Source organism: Pristis pectinata, chromosome 43 (assembly GCF_009764475.1).
Source record: "Pristis pectinata isolate sPriPec2 chromosome 43, sPriPec2.1.pri, whole genome shotgun sequence".
Classification (NCBI taxonomy): domain Eukaryota; kingdom Metazoa; phylum Chordata; class Chondrichthyes; order Rhinopristiformes; family Pristidae; genus Pristis; species Pristis pectinata.
Genome location: NC_067446.1, coordinates 2,343,570 through 2,365,071, shown reverse-complemented (window position 1 = coordinate 2,365,071; position 21,502 = coordinate 2,343,570). Strand labels below are relative to the sequence as shown.

Genomic DNA, 21,502 nt, shown 5'->3' with positions numbered 1-21,502 from the left:
TCTTGTCCACCAGCTCCACCCCTCCCCAGCTCGAGCTGCCAGTCATCTTTCACTCCTCCTCAGTCCACCGATCACCGCTGGCCCCATCTCATCCTGCACCGCACTCACTCCCCGGCTCCTTGTACTCCCCAGCTTCCCTCTCAGTCCCGACACGAACATCAGTGATTTCTGTCCCCCTCCACGGACGCTGGTCGACCTGCTGTGTTCCTCCAGCAAGTCATGTTTTAGGCACTTCTGAAGAAGGGCCTCAGACTGGAAATCCTCTCGCCCCCGTCTCCCCCATCTCTCTCCTCCCTCTCTCCCCTCCCCTCTTCCCCCTCTCCCTCTCCCCCCTCTCTCCCCCTCTCCCCCCTCTCTCCCCCTCTCCTCCTTCTCTCCCCCCCTTCCCCTCTCTCTCCTCCCCCTCTCTCTCCTCCCCCTCTCTCTCCTCCCCCTCTCTCTCCTCCCCCTCTCTCTCCTCCCCCTCCCTCTCTCCCCCTCTCCTCCCCTCTCTCTCTTCCCCACCCCTCTCTCTCCTCCCCCCCCTCCTCCCCCCAGATACTGACTGCTTTGCAACATCTCCTGTTTTGATTCATAAAAAGGTCAGGAAGACTTTCCCCAACAAGGTTCGGGATGCAAATGACAAGGCCGGCTGTTAATTTTAGCCAGCGACAAGTAGGGGGAGGAAAGTTTGAGGAGATGGGAGAAGGTCACGACTGATAGCACTGAACTGGAAGGGCTGAATGGCCTCTTCTTACTCACTGCCCCGATCCCCACTTTAACTGCCCCCCAGCTGTCCCTTTCTCCTCCTACCCCCACCCCACAGCCCCCTCGTTCACCATTTCTCTCCCCTCCTCCCCCTCCGCTTGCCCATCACCCACACACCCCTCCCACTGGGTTCCCTCCCTCCGCACCTCCCTTCTTTGGTTCCACGCTCCGACCGGATCCCACCGTCCGCAGCCCCGTGTCACCCCCACCCATCACCTCCCAGTCGCTGTTCCCAGCCTCCCATGGAGCCGTAGAACACTACAGCACAGAAAACAGGCGATTCTGCCCTTCTAGTCTGTGCCGAAACTTTATTCCGCTCGTTCCATTGACCTGCACCCGGTCCATAACTCTCCAGACCTCTCCCGTCCTTGTATCTATCCAATTTATTCTTAAAACTTAAGAGTGAGCCCACATTTAGGTCAGATGGCAGCCTGTTCCACACTCCCACCACTCTCTGAGTGAAGAAGTTCCCCCTAAACCTTTCCCCTTTCACCCTAAAGCCATGTCCTCTCGTACTTATCTCTCCCAATCTAGGTGGAAAGAGGCTGCTCGCATTAACTCTGTCTATACCCCTCATAATTTTGTAAACCTCTATCAAATCTCCCCTCATTCTTCTACGGTCCAAGGAATAAAGTCCTAACCTGTTCAATCTCCCCTCCTCAGCCGGATCCACCGATCACCTGCCAGCTCTTGCTCCACCCCTTCCCCTCCACCCCCCACCCTTCCCCTCCACCTCTGTCTCCCCTCTACTCTCAGTCTGGCTGAAGGGTCTCGACCCGAAACGTCAACTGCCCATCTCCCTCCACAGATGCTGCCCAGCCTGCTGAGTTTCTCCATCATCTTGACGGTTGTTACAGATTCCAGCATCTCTTGTGTCTCCTCTTGAGTTTTCTGCTCCACTGGAGTTCTGTTTCCCGTGACTCGCGATAATGGAGATTGGTGCTGGGTTCCTGAATATATGGGATAAACTCTATAGAAACACAGAAAACCTGCAGCACAATTCAGGCCCTTCAGCCCACAAAGCTGTGCCGAACATGTCCCTACCTTAGAAATTACTAGGCTTACCCATAGCCCTCTATTTTTCTCAGCTCCATGTACCTATCCAAAAGTCTCTTCAAAGACCCTATCGTATCCGCCTCCACCACCGTTGCCGGCAGCCCATTCCACGCACTCACCACTCTCTGAGTAAAAAACTTAACCCTGACATCTCCTCTGTACCTACTCCCCAGCACCTTAAACCTGTGTCCTCTTGTGGCCACCATTTCAGCCCTGGGGAAAAGCCTCTGACTATCCACACGATCGATGCCTCTCATCATCTTATACACCTCTATCAGGTCCCCCCTCACCCTCCGTCGCTCCAAGGAGAAAAGGCCGAGTTCACTCAACCTGTTTTCATAAGGCATGCTCCCCAATCCAGGCAGCATCCTTGTAAATCTCCTCTGCACCCTCTCTATGGCTTCCACATCCTTCCTGTAGTGAGGTGACCAGAACTGAGCACAGTACTCCAAGTGGGGTCTGACCAGGATCCTATACAGCTGCAACATTACCTCTCGGCTCCTAATTATTCCCTTCTGAATTATTCCCTCATTCGATCAGAGGTAGCCACGGAAACGGTGGGCAGGGAGACTGGGTGGTTGCAGTTGGTAGAGCTGGTGCCTCCTACTGCCAGGGACACAGGTTCAATCCCGACCGACATTAAATTCCTGGGCGCTAACATCTCGGATGACCAGTCCTGGGCCCAGCACATGGATGCAATCGCAAGGAAGGTGCGCCGGTGTCTTTCTTCGAAGGTTATGGAGGTTCGGCTTATCATCGAACACTCAAACTTTTACAGATGTACTGTTGAAGTATCCTGATTGGTTGCATCACGGTCTGGGACGGCAATTTGAATGCGCAGGAACATAAGAAGCTGCAGAGAGTCGTTGACTCTGCCCAATACATCAGGGGCACATCCCTCCCCACCATCTGTGGTATCTACAGGAGGTGCTGCCTCAAGAAGGCAACGTCCATTATCAAAGATCCCCCACCATCCGGGCCGTGCCATCTTATCGCAGCTCCCATCGGGCAGGAGGTACAGAAGCCTGAAGTCCCACACCATCAGGTTCAGGAACAGCTACTTCCCTTCAACCATTCGGTTCTTGAACCAACCGGAACAACCCTAATCAATCACTACCTCAGTACAGCAACACTGGGACCATTTTGGACTACAATGGACTTTGTTTTTTTTTGTTCTTGGTCTAATTGCATTCTTTCTTGTAAAAACGGTGTGAAAATTTATGTTTAATTTGTGTTTCTCTTGTGAATGTTGCGTGTCTGATGCTCTGTGCCTGTGATGCTGCTGCAAGTAAGTTTTTCACTGCACCTGTGCACACAATAAACTCGACTTTGACAACTCATCCATTCTAGGTATCGGTTTAGTAATCCATCTCTTAAATTGCTTCCAAAGCATTAAATAAGAAGACCGGTACTCTACACAGTACAGGCAGTCTTCTGGTTACAACACGGTTCCATTCCCGAGAACCCCAGCCGTTTGAACAAAAAGTGATTGGAGAACAAGCTGGAAGAGTGGCCACCACCCGTCTCGGTGAGCGAGTGAGTCTGCTCAGCACTCCCAGTTCTGCTTGGCTCGATCCAGCCCCGATTGTTGTGGCCCAGGGTAGGGGAGAGGAGGCACATCGAAATGCCCCGTTCCCACCCAGGAGAAGATGCCTCGAGCCCCGCAGGAGCTGACGAATCCATCCCGCCCATCTCCCAAACATTCGTTCGTGGCTACCGGCTTTTGTAACCCGGGGAGAACTGCTACTCCAAAGGTGCTGAAAGCAGGTACGTGATCACATAAATGGGCAGCTGAGGATGTGGAGACAAGGGCTCTATGCTCAGGAGCACTCTGCAGATGCAAGGGACAAACCGGGACCCATTGCCCTGTGATTCATAAATTATTCGGGAAAACAATACTCACTCTTTGGGCTTCCATGCAAAGGCCGCTGTTAATCAAAGGTTTTTGAAGTCACCCAAGTTTTTCAGCACATCCCTTTTACTTATCTTTCCACCAGCATTATCCCCAAAATTGTATCCCCCTACGATAGGTCATGGAGTCAAAGAGTCATACAGCACAGAGACAGGCCCTTCGGCCCAATACGTCCATGCTGACCTTTTTGCCTATCTACACCAATCCCATTTGCCCGCATTAGCAACCTATCCTTTCATGCCCCGTCTATGTAAGTACCTGTCTAAATGTCTCTTAAATGTAGTGACTGTACCTGACTCCACCACCTCTTCTGGCAGCGCATTCCCACATGTGTAAAAACCCCTCAATGTAGCAGTTAGCGTAACGCTACTACAGTGCCAGTGACCCGGGTTCAATCCCGGCCGCTGTCTGTAAGGAGTTTGTACGTTCTCCCCCCATGTGTCTGCGTGGGTTTCCTCCGGGTGCTCCGGTTGCCTCCCACATTCCAAAGACGTACGGGTTAGGAAGTTGTGGGCGTGCTATGTTGGCTCCGGAAGCGTGGTGACACTTGCGGGCTGCCCCCAGAGCACTCTACGCAAAAGATGTATTTCAATACCCCCTACTACTTTTCAATGGTGCTCTCAAACTATATGATGTTTAAACTTGGAAAAAATTAGGAGTGGCACTGTCGATCCTTTGCTTAAATTTGAGGAAGTTTGGAGTCCAATATTTTCACATGATATAGATCCCCTTGTAATAACCTTTCAACTTAAAGGAATGGAGTTGACGATATAATATTGCTCTGCTTCTACTGAGAAATTTTAGTCCAGTTTTTTTTGTTTTTTTTTTCTTTAGCAGTTTGGTTTGATATATTGTTTGTATATTTTCTTACTGTTTTGGGGATTTTTTTTCTTTTATATTTTACAGTAAATCTTTTTCTTTCCTTTCTTTTATATTATAGTCATTCACTTAGAGATCGTTGGATCTACAGTTTTTTAAATATATTTTACTGTTTTTTATGATTATTCTTCCGATCTCTCTGTATTACATGTATTTCACTGTGTTTCCATGTTAATGTGACCAATCAAGAAATCTCATCAATTCCCCTTCACTATAAGTGAACATATTCTGTTGATGCCCCAAATTGCTTAGAGGCCCTGCATACTAGCCATTTGCAGATGATGCTCTAGGACACCCTCACAGCTCGACAATCTCTCATTATTTTGGCCAGTAATCTTTCTATACCATGAAATATGTTTGCATCTATAACTTTTCTGTTACTCTGATGAGGAGGCACCAGGTCTGAGCCATTACCTCTCGCCTCACCCTCCAGCTGCCTCCACCGTTGGCGCCTCAGAAACCACGTGACGTGTGACCCGGGCGTCTCCCGCCTCCGGGCGGACCTCAGCATGTGACTAGAGCGGCGCTCGCCATTGGGCGTTTCGGGCACGGGGCGGGACGAAGGCGCCACTGGGTGCATGTGACCCGGGCGTCGCCCGCGTTGGTATAGGGGGCGTACCTCGACATGTGACTAGAGCAGCGCTCGCCATTGGGTGTTTCGGGCACGGGGTGGGGGACGAAGGCGCCACTGGGGACATGTGACCCGGGCGTCTCCCTCCTGCGGGCGTACCTCAACATGTGACTAGAGCTGCCCTCCCCATTGGGTGTTTCGGGCACGAGGGGGCGACGAAGGGCGCCAGTGGAAGCATGTGACCCGGGCGTCTCCCGCCGCCGCGCCGCTCCCCATTGGTCGTTGGTCACGTGACAGGGTGGTGCCCGAGGAGGAGGCGGGGAGCGAGCGGGCGCCCGTCAGATGGGAGCGGCGTCTCGGTGCAAGTTGACGACGGCGAGAGATGGTGAGGCGACGGTGGGTGTTCAGCAACCACCTCCCCCACCCCCCCACTCCATTTATCCTCTCAAACGCCTCTTTATTCGGTTCCAGGTTTGAGGCGGGAGAGGGCGGCGCCCCCTCGTCGTACTCGGCGCTCCACCAATCGGCGGCCTCCCCTGCGCGTCCCGGGGCAACGGGCGCTTCCGGTGGCGGGGAGGGAGGGAGGGGGCGGGGAAAGCGCGGAAGTAGCCTGTTGATTGGCCCCTCCGCCTGTCAATCAGTCCTGGGAGCTAATGTTGGGGTATTGACCAGTTTTTAAAGGAAGAATTCCCCCCCCCCCCCCAAATGTCCCTTACGGTGTGATATTCATTGCAAATCATCTGGGTGTTAAATTTCAGCTGCATTAAAGTGTCCTGCAATTGCATTTGACCCTGATATGGGTTTCGGCCACATTCCCAGGAATATCTGAGCATTTCCAGCCTCTGGCAGCGGATTTGCTGCTGAGATCCTCCACCCTGTCTCCAGGCTACACACAAGACCCAGATGAGTGTGAAGTGGTTCATTTTGGTAGGTCAAATATGATGGCAGAGCATAGTATTAATGGTAGGACCCTTGGCAGTGTGGAGGATCAGAGGGATCTTGGGGTCCAAGTCCACAGGACGCTCAAAGCAGCTGCACAGGTTGACTCTGTGGTTAAGAAGGCATACGGTGTATTGTCCTTCATCAATCGTGGAACTTAGGAGCCGAGAGGTAATGTTGCAGCTGTATAGGACCCTAGTCAGACCCCACGGAGTATTATGCTCAGTTCTGGTCGCCCCACTACAGGAAGGATGTGGAAGCCATAGAGAGGGTGCAGAGAAGATTTACAAGGATGCTGCCTGGATTGGGGAGCATGCCTTATGAAAGCAGGTTGAGGGAACTCGGCCTTTTCTCCTTGGAGCGACGGAGGATGAGGGGGGACCTGATAGAGGTATATACGATGATGAGAGGCATTGATTGTGTGGATAGTCAGAGGCTTTTCCCCAGGGCTGAAATGGTTGCCACAAGAGGACACAGGTTTAAGGTGCTGGGGAGTAGGTACAGAGGAGATGTCAGGGTTAAGTTTTTTACTCAGAGAGTGGTGAGTGCGTGGAATGGGCTGCCGGCAACGGTGGTGGAGGTGGATACGATAGGGTCTTTTAAGAGACTTTTGGATGGGTACATGGAGCTGAGAAAAATAGAGGGCTATGGGTAAGCCTAGTAATTTCTAAGGTAGGGACATGTTCGGCACAGCTTTGTGGGCCGAAGGGCCTGAATTGTGCCGTAGGTTTTCTATGTTTTTATGTCTATGTTTCTAAAAACGTAAAGTGCTGGAAACACTCAGCAGGTCAGGCAGATCTGTGAGAAGAGCAACAGGGTCAATAATTTGCGTTGAAAGGTCTTGAACCTGTGACGTTAACTCTGTTTCTCTTCCCCCGGATGAGGCCTGACCTGCTGAGTATTTCCAGTGTTTTTATTATTTTATTTTTCTGGCATCTGCATCTGCTTTTTGTTGACTTCCACTCTTTGCGGTCTGCAACGATCCCCTCTCTCGCAAACTACCGTGCCCACGACACTTGAATGTCCATTGCCGCTTCCTCTCGCTGACCCACACCAGCGGCTGGTTCACTGACAGCTTCGTTTAAAATTCTTTTCAAATCCCTTTCCCTTTCTCCTACTGCACCTTATTGTCTGCCTGCACTGCACTTTCACTGTAACACCTTATTCTGCATAATTTTAAGGTGACTGGAGAAAGGTATAAGTGGGAAAGTTTTTTTTACATAGAGAGTGGAGGGTGTGTGGAACGCACTGCCGGCAGAGGTTGTGGGGGCAGATACATTAGGGACATTTATGAGACTCTTAGATAGGCACGTGAATGATAGGAAGATAGGGGGCGATGTGGGAGGGAAGGGTCAGATAGATCTTAGAGCAGGATAAAATGTCGGCACAACATTGTGGGAAGAAGGGCCTGTACCGTGTTGTGCTGTATTGTTCAATGTTCTATTCTGTTATTATTTTCACTTTGTACTACCTCAGTGCACTGATGAAATGATCCATATGGAAGGTAGGCAAGACAAGTTTTTCAGTGTACCTAGATAATAAACCAATTTACCAATTTTACTTCGCTTCAGCCCCTCCCTTCCTCCCTTCCGCCTACCCCACCTTTGCTGCAACCCTCAGCCCATCCCTCTTCAGTGGGACCTTCTATAGATTCCCTCCTCTCCTCGCTGTGACCCTCTATAGACCCCCCTCCCCTTCCCCCACCGGCTCTTACCCACCAGAACCCCCTCCTCCCCCTTGCTGTGACCTCCCTCCAGCCTCTCCCTCTCACCATGACCTCCCCTCCTTCAATCTAGATCTTCCAGGTTCTGGAACTCTCTCCTGAGACCACTCTGCCCCTCTCCTCCCTTCCTCCCTCCCTCCCTCTCTGATTCTGTCAAATTCTGCTTGATAATGCTTCTGGGAAGTGATGCGAGATGTTTGGCTGTGTCACTGTTGCTCTATAAAACATCAGTTTTGCCAGCAGATATTGGGTTTCAAATGGAGATGCTCTACAGCAGCCTCGGCTAATTGCCTGGCACTTAAAGGCTTTTGTTGATTTCCGTCTCCCTTCCCCAATTAAAAATACAGTTGAGGCAATAGAGGAAATAACTCTGAATAATTCGAGAATCTGGAGCAACGAGCAACCCACTGGAGGAACTCAACGGGTTGAGTCACATCTGTGGGGGTGGGGGCAATTGTCGACGTTTTGGGTTGAAACTCGGGTGAGTTCCTCTGTCAGGTTGTTTGTTGTTCCAGATTCCAGCACCTGGAGTCTCGCGTGTCTCTTAAGTCGAGAATCGGAATGATTTTCTGTCGATCGGCCAGACCTTTGAATGCTCCAAGCGGCTGGGGTATCAGGCCGAGAGGCCGAGTTGATTGTCATGTGCACAAGTCCATGTGTGCACGGGTGCAATGAAAAACTTACAGCAGCGTCACAGGCACATAGCGTCAGATAAGCAGCACTCACAAGAAAAACAAGTTAAATATAAATGAAGTGGATCATTTTCATAGGTCAAATATGATGGCAGAATATAGTATTGATGGTAAGACTCTTGGCAGTGTGGAGAATCAGAGGGATCTGGGGTCCGAGTCCATAGGACGCTCAAAGCGGCTGCACAGGTTGACTCTGTGGTTAAGAAGGCATACGGTGTATTGTCCTTCATCAATCATGGAATTGAATTTAGGAGCCGAGAGGTAGTGTTGCAGCTATATAGGACCCTGGTCGGACCCCACTTGGAGTACTGTGCTCACTTCTGGTCGCATCACTACAGGAAGGATGTGGAAGCCATAGAGAGGGTGCAGAGGAGATATACAAGGATGCTGCCTGGATTGAGGAGCATACCTTATGAAAACAGGTTGAGGGAACTCGGCCTTTTCTCCTTGGAGCGACAGAGGATGAGGGGGGACCTGATAGAGGTGTATAAGATGATGAGAGGTATTGATCTTGTGGATAGTCAGAGGCTTTTCCCCAGGGCTGAAATGGTGGCCACAAGAGGACGCAGGTTTAAGGTGCTGGGGAGTAGTTACAGAGGAGATGTCAGGGGTAAGTTTTTTACTCAGAGAGTGGTGAGTGCGTGGAATGGGCTGCCAGCAATGGTGGTGGAGGCGGATACGATAGGGTCTTTGAAGAGACTTTTGGATAAGTACATTGAGCTTAGAAAAATAGAGGGCTATGGGTAAGCCTAGTAATTTCTAAGGTAGGGACATGTTCGGCACAGCTTTGTGGGCTGAAGGGCCTGAATTGTGCTGTAGGGTTTCTATGTTTCTCTGACACAATTTTACAATTCTTAGTGCAAAGTCACGGCAGACTGCTCCCCAACACTAGCTTAATAGGACTGGAGTGAATGTACTTGGGTGTCCATCAGGGTAAGTGGTCAAAAAAGCCATTGGTCCAGGTTTGAATTTAAAAACAGCAAATGCCGGAAAGACTCATCAGGTCCGGCAGCATCCATGGAAGGAGAAACAGTTAACGTTTCAGGTCAGAGACCCTTCCATCAGCAGAGTTCTGAGGAAAGGTCTCCAGCCTGAAGTGTTAACTGTTTCTCTTTCCACACAGACTTGCTGAATGTTTCCAGCACTTGCTTTTCTGGTTTCAGATCTCCAGCATTGTTTCTTTGACTTGAATTTCCCAGGTTTGAGTTTGAAACCCGGGCATGTGCACCATTTATGTGCCTGGACCAAGGCGGCCTGTGCAGTGATGGACGTGGGCTCTCTCTGTTGCATCTCGGGGGGTGGAGGAAGGAGTCTCATACATGCATGTCAAAGTCGAGTTTATTGTAATATATGCATGAGTCCATGTGTGCACAGGTGCAATGACAAACTTATTTGCAGCAGCATCACAGGCACAGAGCAGCAGATAAGCAGCACTCACAAGTAACACTTAAACACGTTTTACAAGAAAGAACACAATTAGAACAGAAAGAATCAAAGTCCATTGTAGTGCAAAGTGGTCCCAGTGTTGCTGTACTGAGGGAGTGATTAGGGTTGTGCCGGTTGGTTCAAGAACTGAATGGGTGAAGGGAAGTCGCTGTTCCTGAACCTGGTGGTGTGGGGACTTCAGGCTTCTGTACCTCCTGCCCGATGAGAGCTGCGAGAAGATGGCACGGCCCAGATGGTGGGGGTATCTTTGATGATGGATGCTGCCTTCTTGAGGCAGCACCTCCTGTAGATACTCCCGATGGTGGGGAGGGATGTGCCCGTGATGTATTGGGCTGAGTCCACTACTCTCTGCAGCTTCTTGCGTTCCTGCGCATTCAAATTGCCGTCCCAGACCACTATGCAGCCAGTCAGGACACTTCCAACAGTACATCTGTAGAAGTTAGTTCGAGTGTTCGGTGACAAGCTGCAGTGAGACTGCACTGTGAAACCCATGGGTTTAATCCGCAGTTCTGCGGCAGCAGCTCCTTCCCACTGCAGGAGACCAGCCCGGGCCAGTTCCCCAGGGCTGACGCTCCTGATGCTGGTGTGTTGATGCCTGATGCTTGTGCGTCACCTGCCACCCCTTTGGCTGTTTCACCACCAGTCTGGTACTTTTCCTGACGAGTTCACAGCACGGCGTGTGTGCAGCAAGCTCCCATAAGGAGATACAGATCACGTTCGGCAAGAAACCAAACCAGGGGAACTCCCTTACCCCCATCTCTGCCCGGCTCCAAGAACCCATCCTCCCCTCACCACCACCGGTCCTGACCAACCTGCTCCCCTTGCAGTTGCGTACGTCCCCCTGAAGAGGTGCCTCTACTTATTCACATACATACAGCACGTCCCATTTCCCCTGCCCTCTCAGTTCAGCCTCAAGGGGCTCCCTGCTCCTCTCTCCCCTCTCCTCCCCTGCCCCTTCCAGCTTAGTGTCAAATTCTGTTTGCCAATACTCATTATGCTCCCCGCCCTGTAAATGCCGTTCGCCTTTTCTAGTTGAAACCGGGTTTCAAATGGAGTTTCCTCAGTGAATTGCTTTGCCCTTGAACACCCTGGCACTCAAAAGTTTTCATTGATTTCTTCACTTAATCTTTCCCAAATTAAGAATCAAAAGAGGAAATGACTCTGAATAATTGGAGGACCTGCTCGTCAATAGGTCGGCATTCAGCTCTGAGACTGCTGCCTCGCAACAGCCAACCAGGAATGGACTGGCTTCTGCTCACGCCATGGCCGGTGATGTGATTGGGATAAATCTCCCCCCTCACCCCACGGCTCAGTGCCTCTGCAATTGGCTGCACGGCTCGGCTTTCCCTGGAAGCCTGCGTCTCCCCGGATCAAGCAGCCCTCTACTCCCTATACACTCGTGACTGTGTGGCCAGATTCTGCTCTAACTCCATTGACAAGTTTGCAGATGATCTCACCGTTATAGGCCGTATCTCAAACAGCGATGAGTCGGACTACAGGAAGGAGATAGAGAGCTTAGTGACATGGTGTCATGACAACAACCTGTCCCTCAATGTCAGCAAAACAAAAGAGCTGGTCATTGACTTCAGGAAAGGGGGCAGTGTACATGTACCTGTCTACATCAATGGTGCTGAGGTTGAGAGGGTTGAGAGCTTCAAGTTCCCATGAGTGAACATCACCAATAGCCTGTCCTGGTCAAATCACGTAGATGCCACGGCCAAGAAAGCTCACCAGCGCCTCTACTTCCCCAGGAGGCTAAAGAAATTTGGTTTGTCCCCTTTGACTCTCACCAACTTTTATCGATGCACCATAGAAAACATCCTATCTGGATGCATCACGGCTTGGTACGGCAACTGCTCTGCCCAGGACCGCAGGAAACTGCAGAGAGTTGTGGACACAGCCCAGCGCATCACGGACACCAGCCTCCCCTCCTTGGACTCTTGGTGAAGCAGCCAGCATAATCAAAGACCCCACCCACCTGGGTCATTCTCTCTTCTCTCCTCTCCCATCAGGTAGAAGATACAGGAGCCTGAGGGCACATACCATCAGGCTCAAGGACAGCTTCTACCCCACTGTGATAAGACTATTGAACGGTTCCCTTATACGATGAGATGGATTCTTGACCTCACGATCTACCTTGTTGTGACCTTGCACCTTATTGCACTGCACTTTCTCTGTAGCTGTGACACTTTACTCTGTACTGTTATTGTTTTTACCTCTACTACATCAATGCACTTTGTACTAACTCAATGTAACTGCACTGTGTAATGAATTGACCTGTATGATTGGTTTGCAAGAAAAGTTTTTCACTGGATTTCGGTACAAGTGACAATAATAAACCAATACCGAGCCCAGGATTTGCAGTCTGCTCCCCATGTCGTTTACCACTGTTCCTTTCTCTCAGCAGAGGGGTGTGTGATCCCGCAGCTCCCTGAAGGTCCCCCGGTGCCTTTGGGATGGCAGCAGTCTGGCAGCAGGTGCTTGCTGTAGACGCCAGGTAAGAAAAGAGAGCGTGCTGTCTGCACTGCTCGGGAAGGGTAGCTGGGCTCCCCAGTGCGTCCTTCCAGCCCCCCCCAACCCCCCCAGCCTTGCCTGCACCCAGCCTCTCAGACCAGGGTACTGCAGAGTCACCAGGAATCCTCGCCCCACCCCTAGACCGTTTCCACAATACTCTGCCCCTGCCTTGCGCCCTCGCTGTGTTTCGAAATCTCCGCTGTCGTGACCGAACCTCGGGAGCACACTGATTAGGGGGCTAGGAGGAGGCCACTCTGCCTCTGAATGAGAACGTGGCTGATCTGATTGTGACTCAACCCCACGTTCCCGCCCGCCCACCCACCCCCCCCCGCTAACCTCTCGCACCACACCACCCACCCCTCCTCCACACCCCCCACACAAGGATCTCTTCACCGCACCTTGGAAAGGTTCAAAGACCGTGCTTCCGGGGGAGGGGAGATGGAGGGGGAATCGAAATGGAGGGGGAGAGAGAGAAGAGGAGGAGGGGACGGGAAGGGACGAGGGGGAGTGAGGGGAGAGATGGAAGGGGGAGGGAGGAGGGGAGCCAAAAGGGAGAGGGGGAGGGAGGAGAGGAGAGGAGCTCCTGCCTTATTTGAGCGACCCTTGGTGTGAGCAGCGACGGGTGTGATGTGGAGGGCCGGGCTGGGCTGGGGTTATTCTCTCTGGGGCAGCCGGGGACTGTTTGGTGAACCTCCGGCAAGCCCGGTGGGCAGGCTGACGATTGCCGGGGCCGGGGGTGGGGGGGGGTGGGGGAGAGGGGGAGAGTGGGGGCGAGCAGGCAATGAGACCTTCCCACCCAGAGCTCTGGCCCTGCGCCCATTGGAGCAGCAGGAAACCTATCGACCCGAGAAGGCCCCAGGTCGGGCAGAGCCTCGGCAGCACTGTGGGGAGAGCTGCCGCCTCGCAGCCCCAGAGACCCGGGTTCGATCCCGGCCTCCGGTGCTGTCTGTTCGTGTGGAGTCTGCGCGTTCTCCCTGTGACTGCGTGGGTTTCCCCCGGGTCCCTCTCACATCAGTGCGTTAGTCAGTCCACGGTGTGTAGGTGAGGGGGGAGCTGTTGGCAAATTGGGGAGAATGGGCTGGAGGGCCAATAAGTGAGGGGGATGGGATCGCTGTGCGAGCTGGAATAGATTCGATGGGCCCAATGGTCTCACTCTGTGCCGAATTGGTCACCCCTGGCGGGAATCCTTGTGTTTTCCCCTTGCGTTTGGTCTAAACCTCCTCCGGGAATAGTGTTTCTCCGGGTCAGACCTGCCCCCTAGCTCTGAGAGGTGAGGGGAGGGAGATGGTGCAGGGGCTGCAAGGGAGGGGGCAGGTTGGCAGGGAGTGGTGGGGTGGGGTGTCCGGAGAGAGGGGAGGGGAAGGTAGGTTACGGCCACAGGAGGGTTTGGTGGGGGAGAGGGTGTTTGAGAGGCAGGAATCTGCCTGTGGGTGGGGGCGAGGATGAGGGAATTTGGGGGGAGGGTGGCAGATTGCAGGAGGGTGGTGTGTGGGGGAGGGCGGCAGACCGCGGGAGGAGGGAGGGCTGGGGTCAGAAGGTGGGGGGCAGTCATGACGGTAAAATAATGCTCAGCCTGCACATTCCCTCTCACCTTCCCCCTTCCCTCCTCCCACTTCCATTGCCTCCCACTGCCCCCCTCGCCCCCCCACCTCCCTGTCTCCCCCCTCCACCACTGCCTCCCCCCCGACCCTCCCTCACCACTGCCTCCCCCCACGACCCTCCCTCACCCCACCCCACCTCCCTGATTCCCCCTCAGTCCTGTTCCTCTCCCCCCCCCCACCCACCATCCCCGGGAGCCCAAGAACCCCACTCACGCTGCTCGTACCCGCAACGCCTCGCTGCCCCCAGCAGCAACTCGGCGCCAACACTACCCGGTGAACCTGACCGCTGACTGCCTGCTCACCCCCCCAGGTACAACGCCTACCGCACCTCCCACTTCCCGCAGTTCCGCACGCAGTACATCCGCCGGCGCAGCCAGCTGCTGCGGGAGAATGCCAAGGGTGGCTTCAACCCCCTGCTGCGGCACCAGTATCTGAGGCTGCGCAGCCAGCTGCTGGCCCAGCGCTACGGACCCCTGTCGGAGCAGAGCAGCTTCCGCGCCCACAGCAACAGCGTCCGCAGCAGCCGCACCACCCTCGACCGCATGGAGGTAACCGCCCGCGGGGAGATGGGGGGAGGCCGGAGACCCCGGCCACACCGCCGTCCTCCCACCCTGCCCCCAGGGAGGCGGAGGGGCGAAGGGGTGTCCCCACAGACGACGGCAGTCCCCTTCCCGGCAGGAGGAGATGTGGTGGGTGCCGGGGAGGGGGCTGCTGACGGGGATTTTGAGAGAGAGAGAGAGAGCGAGCAAGCCCTTGGACTGTTTATTCCGGTGGGGGTGGGGTGGGCAGGGGGGTGTGGGTAGGAGGTGGTGGTTGGAATTAGTCGACCAGGACTTTCGATAGGGGGGCAGTGCAAGGAATGATCGGCAGGGCCCCAGGGGAAGGGTGGGGGTGGCGGACAGAGGCACAGGACTACTGGAGATTCCCCAGCAGGGGGCTAGCATCGGCTGAGTGGGCAGAACAGTGCCTGAACAATGCCACACGCGGTCGTTTTGCGCTTCTTCCCCACTGTATGGTGACGGCTCGCTCAAGCCTTCTCCCCCCTCACCGTGTCTCTCCACCCCCCCCCCCCCCCCCCACAGGATTTCGACGACGAGCTGCGTGCCCAGGGCTCCAGGGGCCACAGGCGTTCCGTCAGCCGGGGCTCCTACCAACTCCAGGCCCAGATGAACCGCGTGGTGTACGAGGAGAAGTGAGTCCGCGGCTGCAGGGCGGGCTGCTCGCGTTTTCCCGAGCGACGGAGCGCAGACCAGAGCGCGCGTGTGTGGCAGGTGGGGCCGCTACCTCACAGCGCCAGAGACCCCTGGGTTCGATCCCGACCTCTGGCGCTGTGTGGAGTCTGCACATTCTCCCTGTGACCCCTCCCCCCCGGGGGCTCCGGTTCCCTCCCACGTCCCAACGAGCGCGAGGGGTCGGTGGGTTAATCGCACCCCCCCCCCCCCGCCACCCCCAGTGAGGGGGAGGATCCGGCGGGAGTGTTTTGGGAGGAGGGTGGGTTACAGGGGAAAGGCGAGACCGCTCTGTGAGTGTGACTGGGCAGAGGAATTCGGATGGGTGGGTGGATGGGACGTGCTGGGGAGCAACTGGCTGACGGGGCTGGAGAGCTCCCTGGGTGGCTGGGGGTTGGGGCAGAGAGACAAAGAGCACAGGGTTTGAGGGAGGGATTGGGGCTGGGGAAAGGGTGGAGCTGATGGGGAGTGGGGTATGGGGGCAGGGAGGTGGATCCGAAGGCAGGGGCAAGGGTTGATGAGGATGTGGGTGGAGCCAGGGTGGGAGGGGAGGTGTGGGCGGGGCTAGCGGAAGGGGCGGGGCTGGGAAGGGCAGGGCCAGGGATGGGGCTGAAGGGGCGGAGTCATTGGGGTGGGGGGCGGAGCTTGGGAAGGGGGTGGACCGATGGGGAGGGGTCCTGTTCATCTCCCCCCCGCCATTCCCCCCGTGGTAAGTGCGCGGGATACCAGGGAGGGCGTGGTCAGCTGGGTGTTGGTTGGATCCTGCCATGCCGCGTTTCCTGGGCGACCAAGGTACGGGCAGGACAGGGTGTGACCGCGGTTCTCTCCCCCACCCCACCCCAGGTCTCCAGGCAGCCTGGTGCCCACCTCCGCAGCAGAGGCGAGCCGTGCCATGGCCGGCGACACCACCCTGAGTGAGAACTACGCCTTCGCTGGCATGTACCACATCTTCGACCAGCACGTGGACGAGGCCGGTGAGTGGGGGGGAGGGGAGGGGATTGTGGGGAACGAGGGGTGGGAAAATGGAGGGAGAATGTGAGGTGGTGATTGAGGAATGAGGGGTTTGCCACAAGGGCAACGAGATATCTTTATTAGCCACATGTTCATGGAAACACACAGTGGAATGCATCTTCTGCGTAGAGTGTTCTGGGGGCAGCCCGCAAGTGTCGCCACGCTTCCGGCACCAACATAGCACGCCCACAGCTCCCTAACCCGGAATGTGGGAGGAAACCGGAGCACCCGGAGGAGACCCACGCAGACACGGGGAGAACGCACAAACTCTTCACAGGCAGCGGCCGGGATTGAACCTGGGTCACTGGCGCTGTGATAGCGTTACGCTAACCGCTGCACTACTGCGCCATATCTCTTGTAACTTTATAAACCTCTATCAGGTTTGATTTTATAAACTCCCCTCAGCCTCTGCCGCTCCAGAGAAAACAAGTTTGTCCAACCTCTCCCCGTAGCTAGTGCTCTCTAATCCAGGCAACATCCTGGTGAACCTCTCCAAAGCCCCCACATCCTTCCTGTAACGGGGGGGGGGGGGGGGGGGGGGGGGCGACCACAACTGCACACAGTACCCCACGTGGCTCTTGTAAGTTTATATATATGGAGTTGTAGAGCACAGAAACAGGTAACCTCGCTCTTCCCGACCATCACCCACCCACTGGCTGCGCTGCCGTGCCTGAATGAAGGGGCAGTAGGAACGAGGGGGTGGGAAACGAGGGGAGAGGTGTGGGAGGGGGTTACTGGCTTGGTCCCCATCCTCACCCCTCCCCCGCCCTGCGACCCAGCTCTCCGCCCCCACACCGTGACCAGACCGAGCTTTCCCCCAGGGGGGAAAATCATGGTTGCTCAAGAGACAAGGGAAACTGGTGGAGATGTTTTGGAGAACATTCGTATTACCAGGGAGGAGAGATTAATGTGGATAAATCCCTAGGGCCTGATGGAGTGCACCCTAGGACTTTGTGGGAGGCGGGAGGAGAAAGTGCAGAGGCCCTCGAGGAGATTTTTGCTTCATTGTCAGCCACTGGTGAAGTTCCTGAAGACAGGAAGGTGGCTAATGTCCTTCCGTTGTTTAAGAAGGGGAGCAAGGACGGGCCAGGGAACTGCAGGCCGGTCAGCCTGACGTCAGTGCTGGGGAAGTTACCGGAGGGAATCCTGAGGGAAAGGATCTACCAGCATCTGGTCAGAGTCTGATGGCTTTGTGCGTGGGAAGTCGTGCTCAATGAACCTTTTGAAGAGGTAACCAAAGAGGTAGATGAGGGGAGGGCTGGGGATGTTGTCTGTTTGGACTTTAGCAAGGCCTTTGACAAGGTCCCATGGAATCCAGGGGGAGCTAGTTAGGTGGATTCAAAATTGGCTTGGAGGTTGGAAGCGGAGGGTGGTGGTTGAAGGCGGTTTCTCTGAATGGTGTGCCTCAGGGGTCGGTGTTGGGACCCCTGTTATTTATACTTTATGTGAACGATTTGGATGTAAATGCACAAGGCCTGATCAGTAAGTTTGCGGATGACACAAAATCAGGAGGTGTTGTTGGTAGTGAAGAAGTGTGAGGTGATGCATTGTGGAAAGTCAAACCAGCGTAGGACTTGTACTGTGACTGGTAGGGGACTAGGGAGTGTAACGCAACAGAGGGACCCAGGAGTACAAGTGGATAGTTCATTGAAAGCGGCGTCGCAGGTAGACAGGCTGGTGATAAAGATGTTCGGCACGCTGGCCTTCAGTCAGGGCACTGAGTACAGGAGTTGGCACATTACGTTGCAGCTGTATAAGTCGTTGGTGAGGCCGCACTTGGAGCACTGTGTACAGTTTTGGTCTCCCTGTTACAGGAAAGACCTGGTTAAACTGGAAAGAGTGCAGAGAAGATTCTACGATGATGTTGCCAGGACCAGAGGGCATGAGTTACGGGGTGAGCTGGCCAGGTTAGGTCTTTATTCCTTGGACGTAGGAGAATGAGGGGCGACCTTATGGAGGTTTATAAAATCATGAGGGGCATCTTGGCAGTGTAGAGGATCAGAGGGATCTTGGGGCCCGAGTCCATAGGACACTCAAAGCAGCTGCACGGGTTGACTCTGTGGTTAGGAAGGCATATGGTGTATTGTCCTTCATCGATCGGGGAATTGAATTTAGGAGCAAAGAGGTAATGTTGCAGCTGTATAGGACCCTGGTCAGACCCCACTTGGAGTACTGTGCTCAGTTCTGGTCACCTCACTACAGGAAGGATGTGGAAGCCATAGAGAGGGTGCAGAGGAGATTTACAAGGATGCTGCCTGGATTGGGGAGCATGCCTTATGAGAACAGGTTGAGGGAACTCGGTCTTTTCTCCTTGGAGCGACGGAGGATGAGGGGGGATCTGATAGAGGTGTATAAGATGATGAGAGGCGTATAAGATGATGAGAGGCATTGATCGGGTGGATAGTCAGAGGCTTTTCCTCAGGGCTGAAATGGTGGCCACAAGAGGACACAGGTTTAAGGTGCTGGGGAGTAGGTACAGAGGAGATGTCAGGGGTAAGTTTTTCACTCAGAGAGTGGTGAGTGCGGGGAATGGGCTGCCGGCAACGGTGGTGGAGGCGGATACGATAGGGTCTTTGAAGAGACTTTTGGATAGGTACATGGAGCTGAGAAAAATAGAGGGCTATGGGTAAGCCTAGTAATTTCTAAGGTAGGGACATGTTAGGCACAGCTTTGTGGGCCGAAGGGCCTGAATTGCACTGTAGATTTTATGCTTCTATAATAAGGTAGATGGTAACTCCCCAAGGTAGGGGAGTCAAAAACTGGGGAGGGCATAGATTTAGGGCGAGAGGGGAAAGATTCAGCAGGGACCTGAGGGGCGGCAACTTCACATGGTGAGTAGATGGAACGAGCTGCCAGAGGAAGTGGGCGAGGCAGGTACAACAGTAGAATTGAAGAAGCACTTGGCTAGGTACACGGCGGGGCAGGGAGAGGGATAGGGGCCGAACACAGGAAACTGGGACTGGTTGGGTGGGCACCTGGGTCAGCACAGACTAGATGGGCTGAAGGGCCTGTGTCACTGTGACTGTACATGGATCTCTCCCCCTCCTGCCCACAGTCCCCAAGGTGCAGTTCGCCAACGACGACCGCAACCGGCTGGCCTGCTGCTCGCTGGACGGCACGGTCTCCATCTTCCAGCTGGTGCCCAGCCCCCCGGCCGTGCTACGGGCCCTGAAGGGCCATTCCCGCGGGGTGACCGACTTCGCCTGGTCCCTCTCCAACGACATCATCGTCACCACCTCCCTCGACGCCACCATGCGCATCTGGGCCACCGAGGACGGCAAGTGCATCCGCGAGATCCTCGACCCCGACGGTTCTGAGCTGCTCTGCTGCACCTTCCAGCCCATGAACAACAACCTGACAGTGGTAGGTGTGGGGGAGAATCCGCGGGTCTGGGACCACAACCTCCACGGTGTTAGCGCTCCTCCAACAAAGGGGAGCTGACAGTATCGTCCACGAGATGACAGGCGCCCACCCCCTACCTACCCGCACTGGGTCCCAAGCCCTGTGGGTCACAGCAGGAGGAACTCACCAGACCCCTCAAGCCTGGCCCGCCATTCACCTTGATCAAGGCTGAGCTAATCAGTACGTTTACCTCCGTAACTGTTGAGCCCCAGGGAGTACTGAGGAACCTCGGTATACAGGGGTAGGACATGCACCGTGAGTGGTGGGGAGTACTGAGGGACAGAGGAACCTCGGTATACAGGGGTAGGACATGCACCGTGAGTGGTGGGGAGTACTGAGGGACAGAGGAACCTCGGTATACAGGGGTAGGACATGCACCGTGAGTGGTGGGGAGTACTGAGGGACAGAGGAACCTCGGTATACAGGGGTAGGACATGCACCGTGAGTGGTGGGGAGTACTGAGGGACAGAGGAACCTCGGTGTACAGGGGTAGGACATGCACCGTGAGTGGTGGGGAGTACTGAGGGACAGAGGAACCTCGGTGTACAGGGGTAGGACATGCACCGTGAGTGGTGGGGAGTACTGAGGGACAGAGGAACCTCGGTGTACAGGGGTAGGACATGCACCGTGAGTGGTGGGGAGTACTGAGGGACAGAGGAACCTCGGTGTACAGGGGTAGGACATGCACCGTGAGTGGTGGGGAGTACTGAGGGACAGAGGAACCTCGGTGTACAGGGGTAGGACACGCACCGTGAATAGTGGGGAGTACTGAGGGACCTCAGGGTACAGGGGTGGGACACACCGTGAATCAGACTGATGGTGGCTTCTCTCTGTCTCTGCCTTTTACCCCCCCCCCCCCCCCCCCCCCCCCGTTGCCCTGTGAGCCACAGGTAGGCAACAGTAAGCAGAACGTCCATGTGATGAACATCTCGACAGGTAAGAAGGTGAAGGGGGGCTCCAGCAAGCTGACCGGGAGGGTGCTCTCCCTCTCCTTCGATGCTCCGGGCCGCATCCTGTGGGCAGGCGACGACCGCGGCAGCATCTTCTCCTTCCTCTTCGACATGGCCACAGGTACGGGGGCTGGGATTGTCCTCTGCATGGCAGGGGGGTGGGGGTCTGGCAGGGTTGAGGAGGATTGGAGGAGGGGGTGTGTGGGGGAGGAGGGGGCATGTGGGGGAGGGAGAGGAGGAGGGGTTGTGTGAGGGAGGGTGGATGGAGAGGAGATTGGGGTGGGAGGGGAGGGGGTGGGGGGAGGTGTGGGTGGTGGAGCGGTTACAGGCAGCCAGTGGAGGGGTGCCTTTGTCAGAAGGGGACAGGGTTGGGTGGGTGTGGAGGGTCCCCTCCCTCTGACTGCCCTCTCACTCCCCCCCCCCCCCCCCCCCACACAGGCAAGCTGACCAAAGCCAAGCGGCTGGTGGTGAACGAGGGCAGCCCCATCACCAGCATCTCCGCCCGCTCCTGGATCAGTCGCGAGGCACGGGACCCCTCCCTGCTAGTCAACGCCTGCATCAACAAGCTACTGCTCTACAGGTGAGGCTGTGGGGTGGGGGGAGATGTGGGGTCTGAGGGCACCTGGGGGGACCGTCCCCCTCCCCTCCTGCGGGCGTCTCACTCTCCTCTCCCCCCAGGGTGGTCGACAACGAGGGCACACTGCAGCTGAAGCGGACCTTCGAGATCCAGCACAGCTCCAACCCCGTCAGGAGCATCTTCTGCCCCCTCATGAGCTTCCGCCAGGGAGCCTGCGTTGGTAAGTCATCCGTCCCCCTCTGGGCTGGGAAAT

General features: G+C 55.1%; 1 protein-coding gene across 4 annotated transcripts in view; it reads left to right on the top strand.

Annotated features, from left to right (window-relative positions):
* Window positions 1-5,432: 5,432 nt before the first annotated feature.
* wdr13 (WD repeat domain 13) overlaps window positions 5,433-21,502 on the top strand; it is a 17,241-nt gene continuing 1,171 nt past the window's right edge. The window contains exons 1-9 of one of the 4 annotated variants that reach the window (XM_052009090.1): window positions 5,433-5,550; window positions 12,370-12,462; window positions 14,391-14,628; window positions 15,163-15,272; window positions 16,153-16,283; window positions 19,376-19,687; window positions 20,617-20,793; window positions 21,111-21,252; window positions 21,351-21,469. In XM_052009090.1, the coding sequence (XP_051865050.1) occupies window positions 12,422-12,462; window positions 14,391-14,628; window positions 15,163-15,272; window positions 16,153-16,283; window positions 19,376-19,687; window positions 20,617-20,793; window positions 21,111-21,252; window positions 21,351-21,469 (1,270 nt within the window). In that variant the 5' untranslated portion in view covers window positions 5,433-5,550; window positions 12,370-12,421. Of the gene's footprint in view, window positions 5,562-12,369; window positions 12,463-14,390; window positions 14,629-15,162; window positions 15,273-16,152; window positions 16,284-19,375; window positions 19,688-20,616; window positions 20,794-21,110; window positions 21,253-21,350; window positions 21,470-21,502 lie in introns of all 4 variants that reach the window. The other 3 variants (XM_052009089.1, XM_052009088.1, XM_052009091.1) reach the window with 3 other exon arrangements.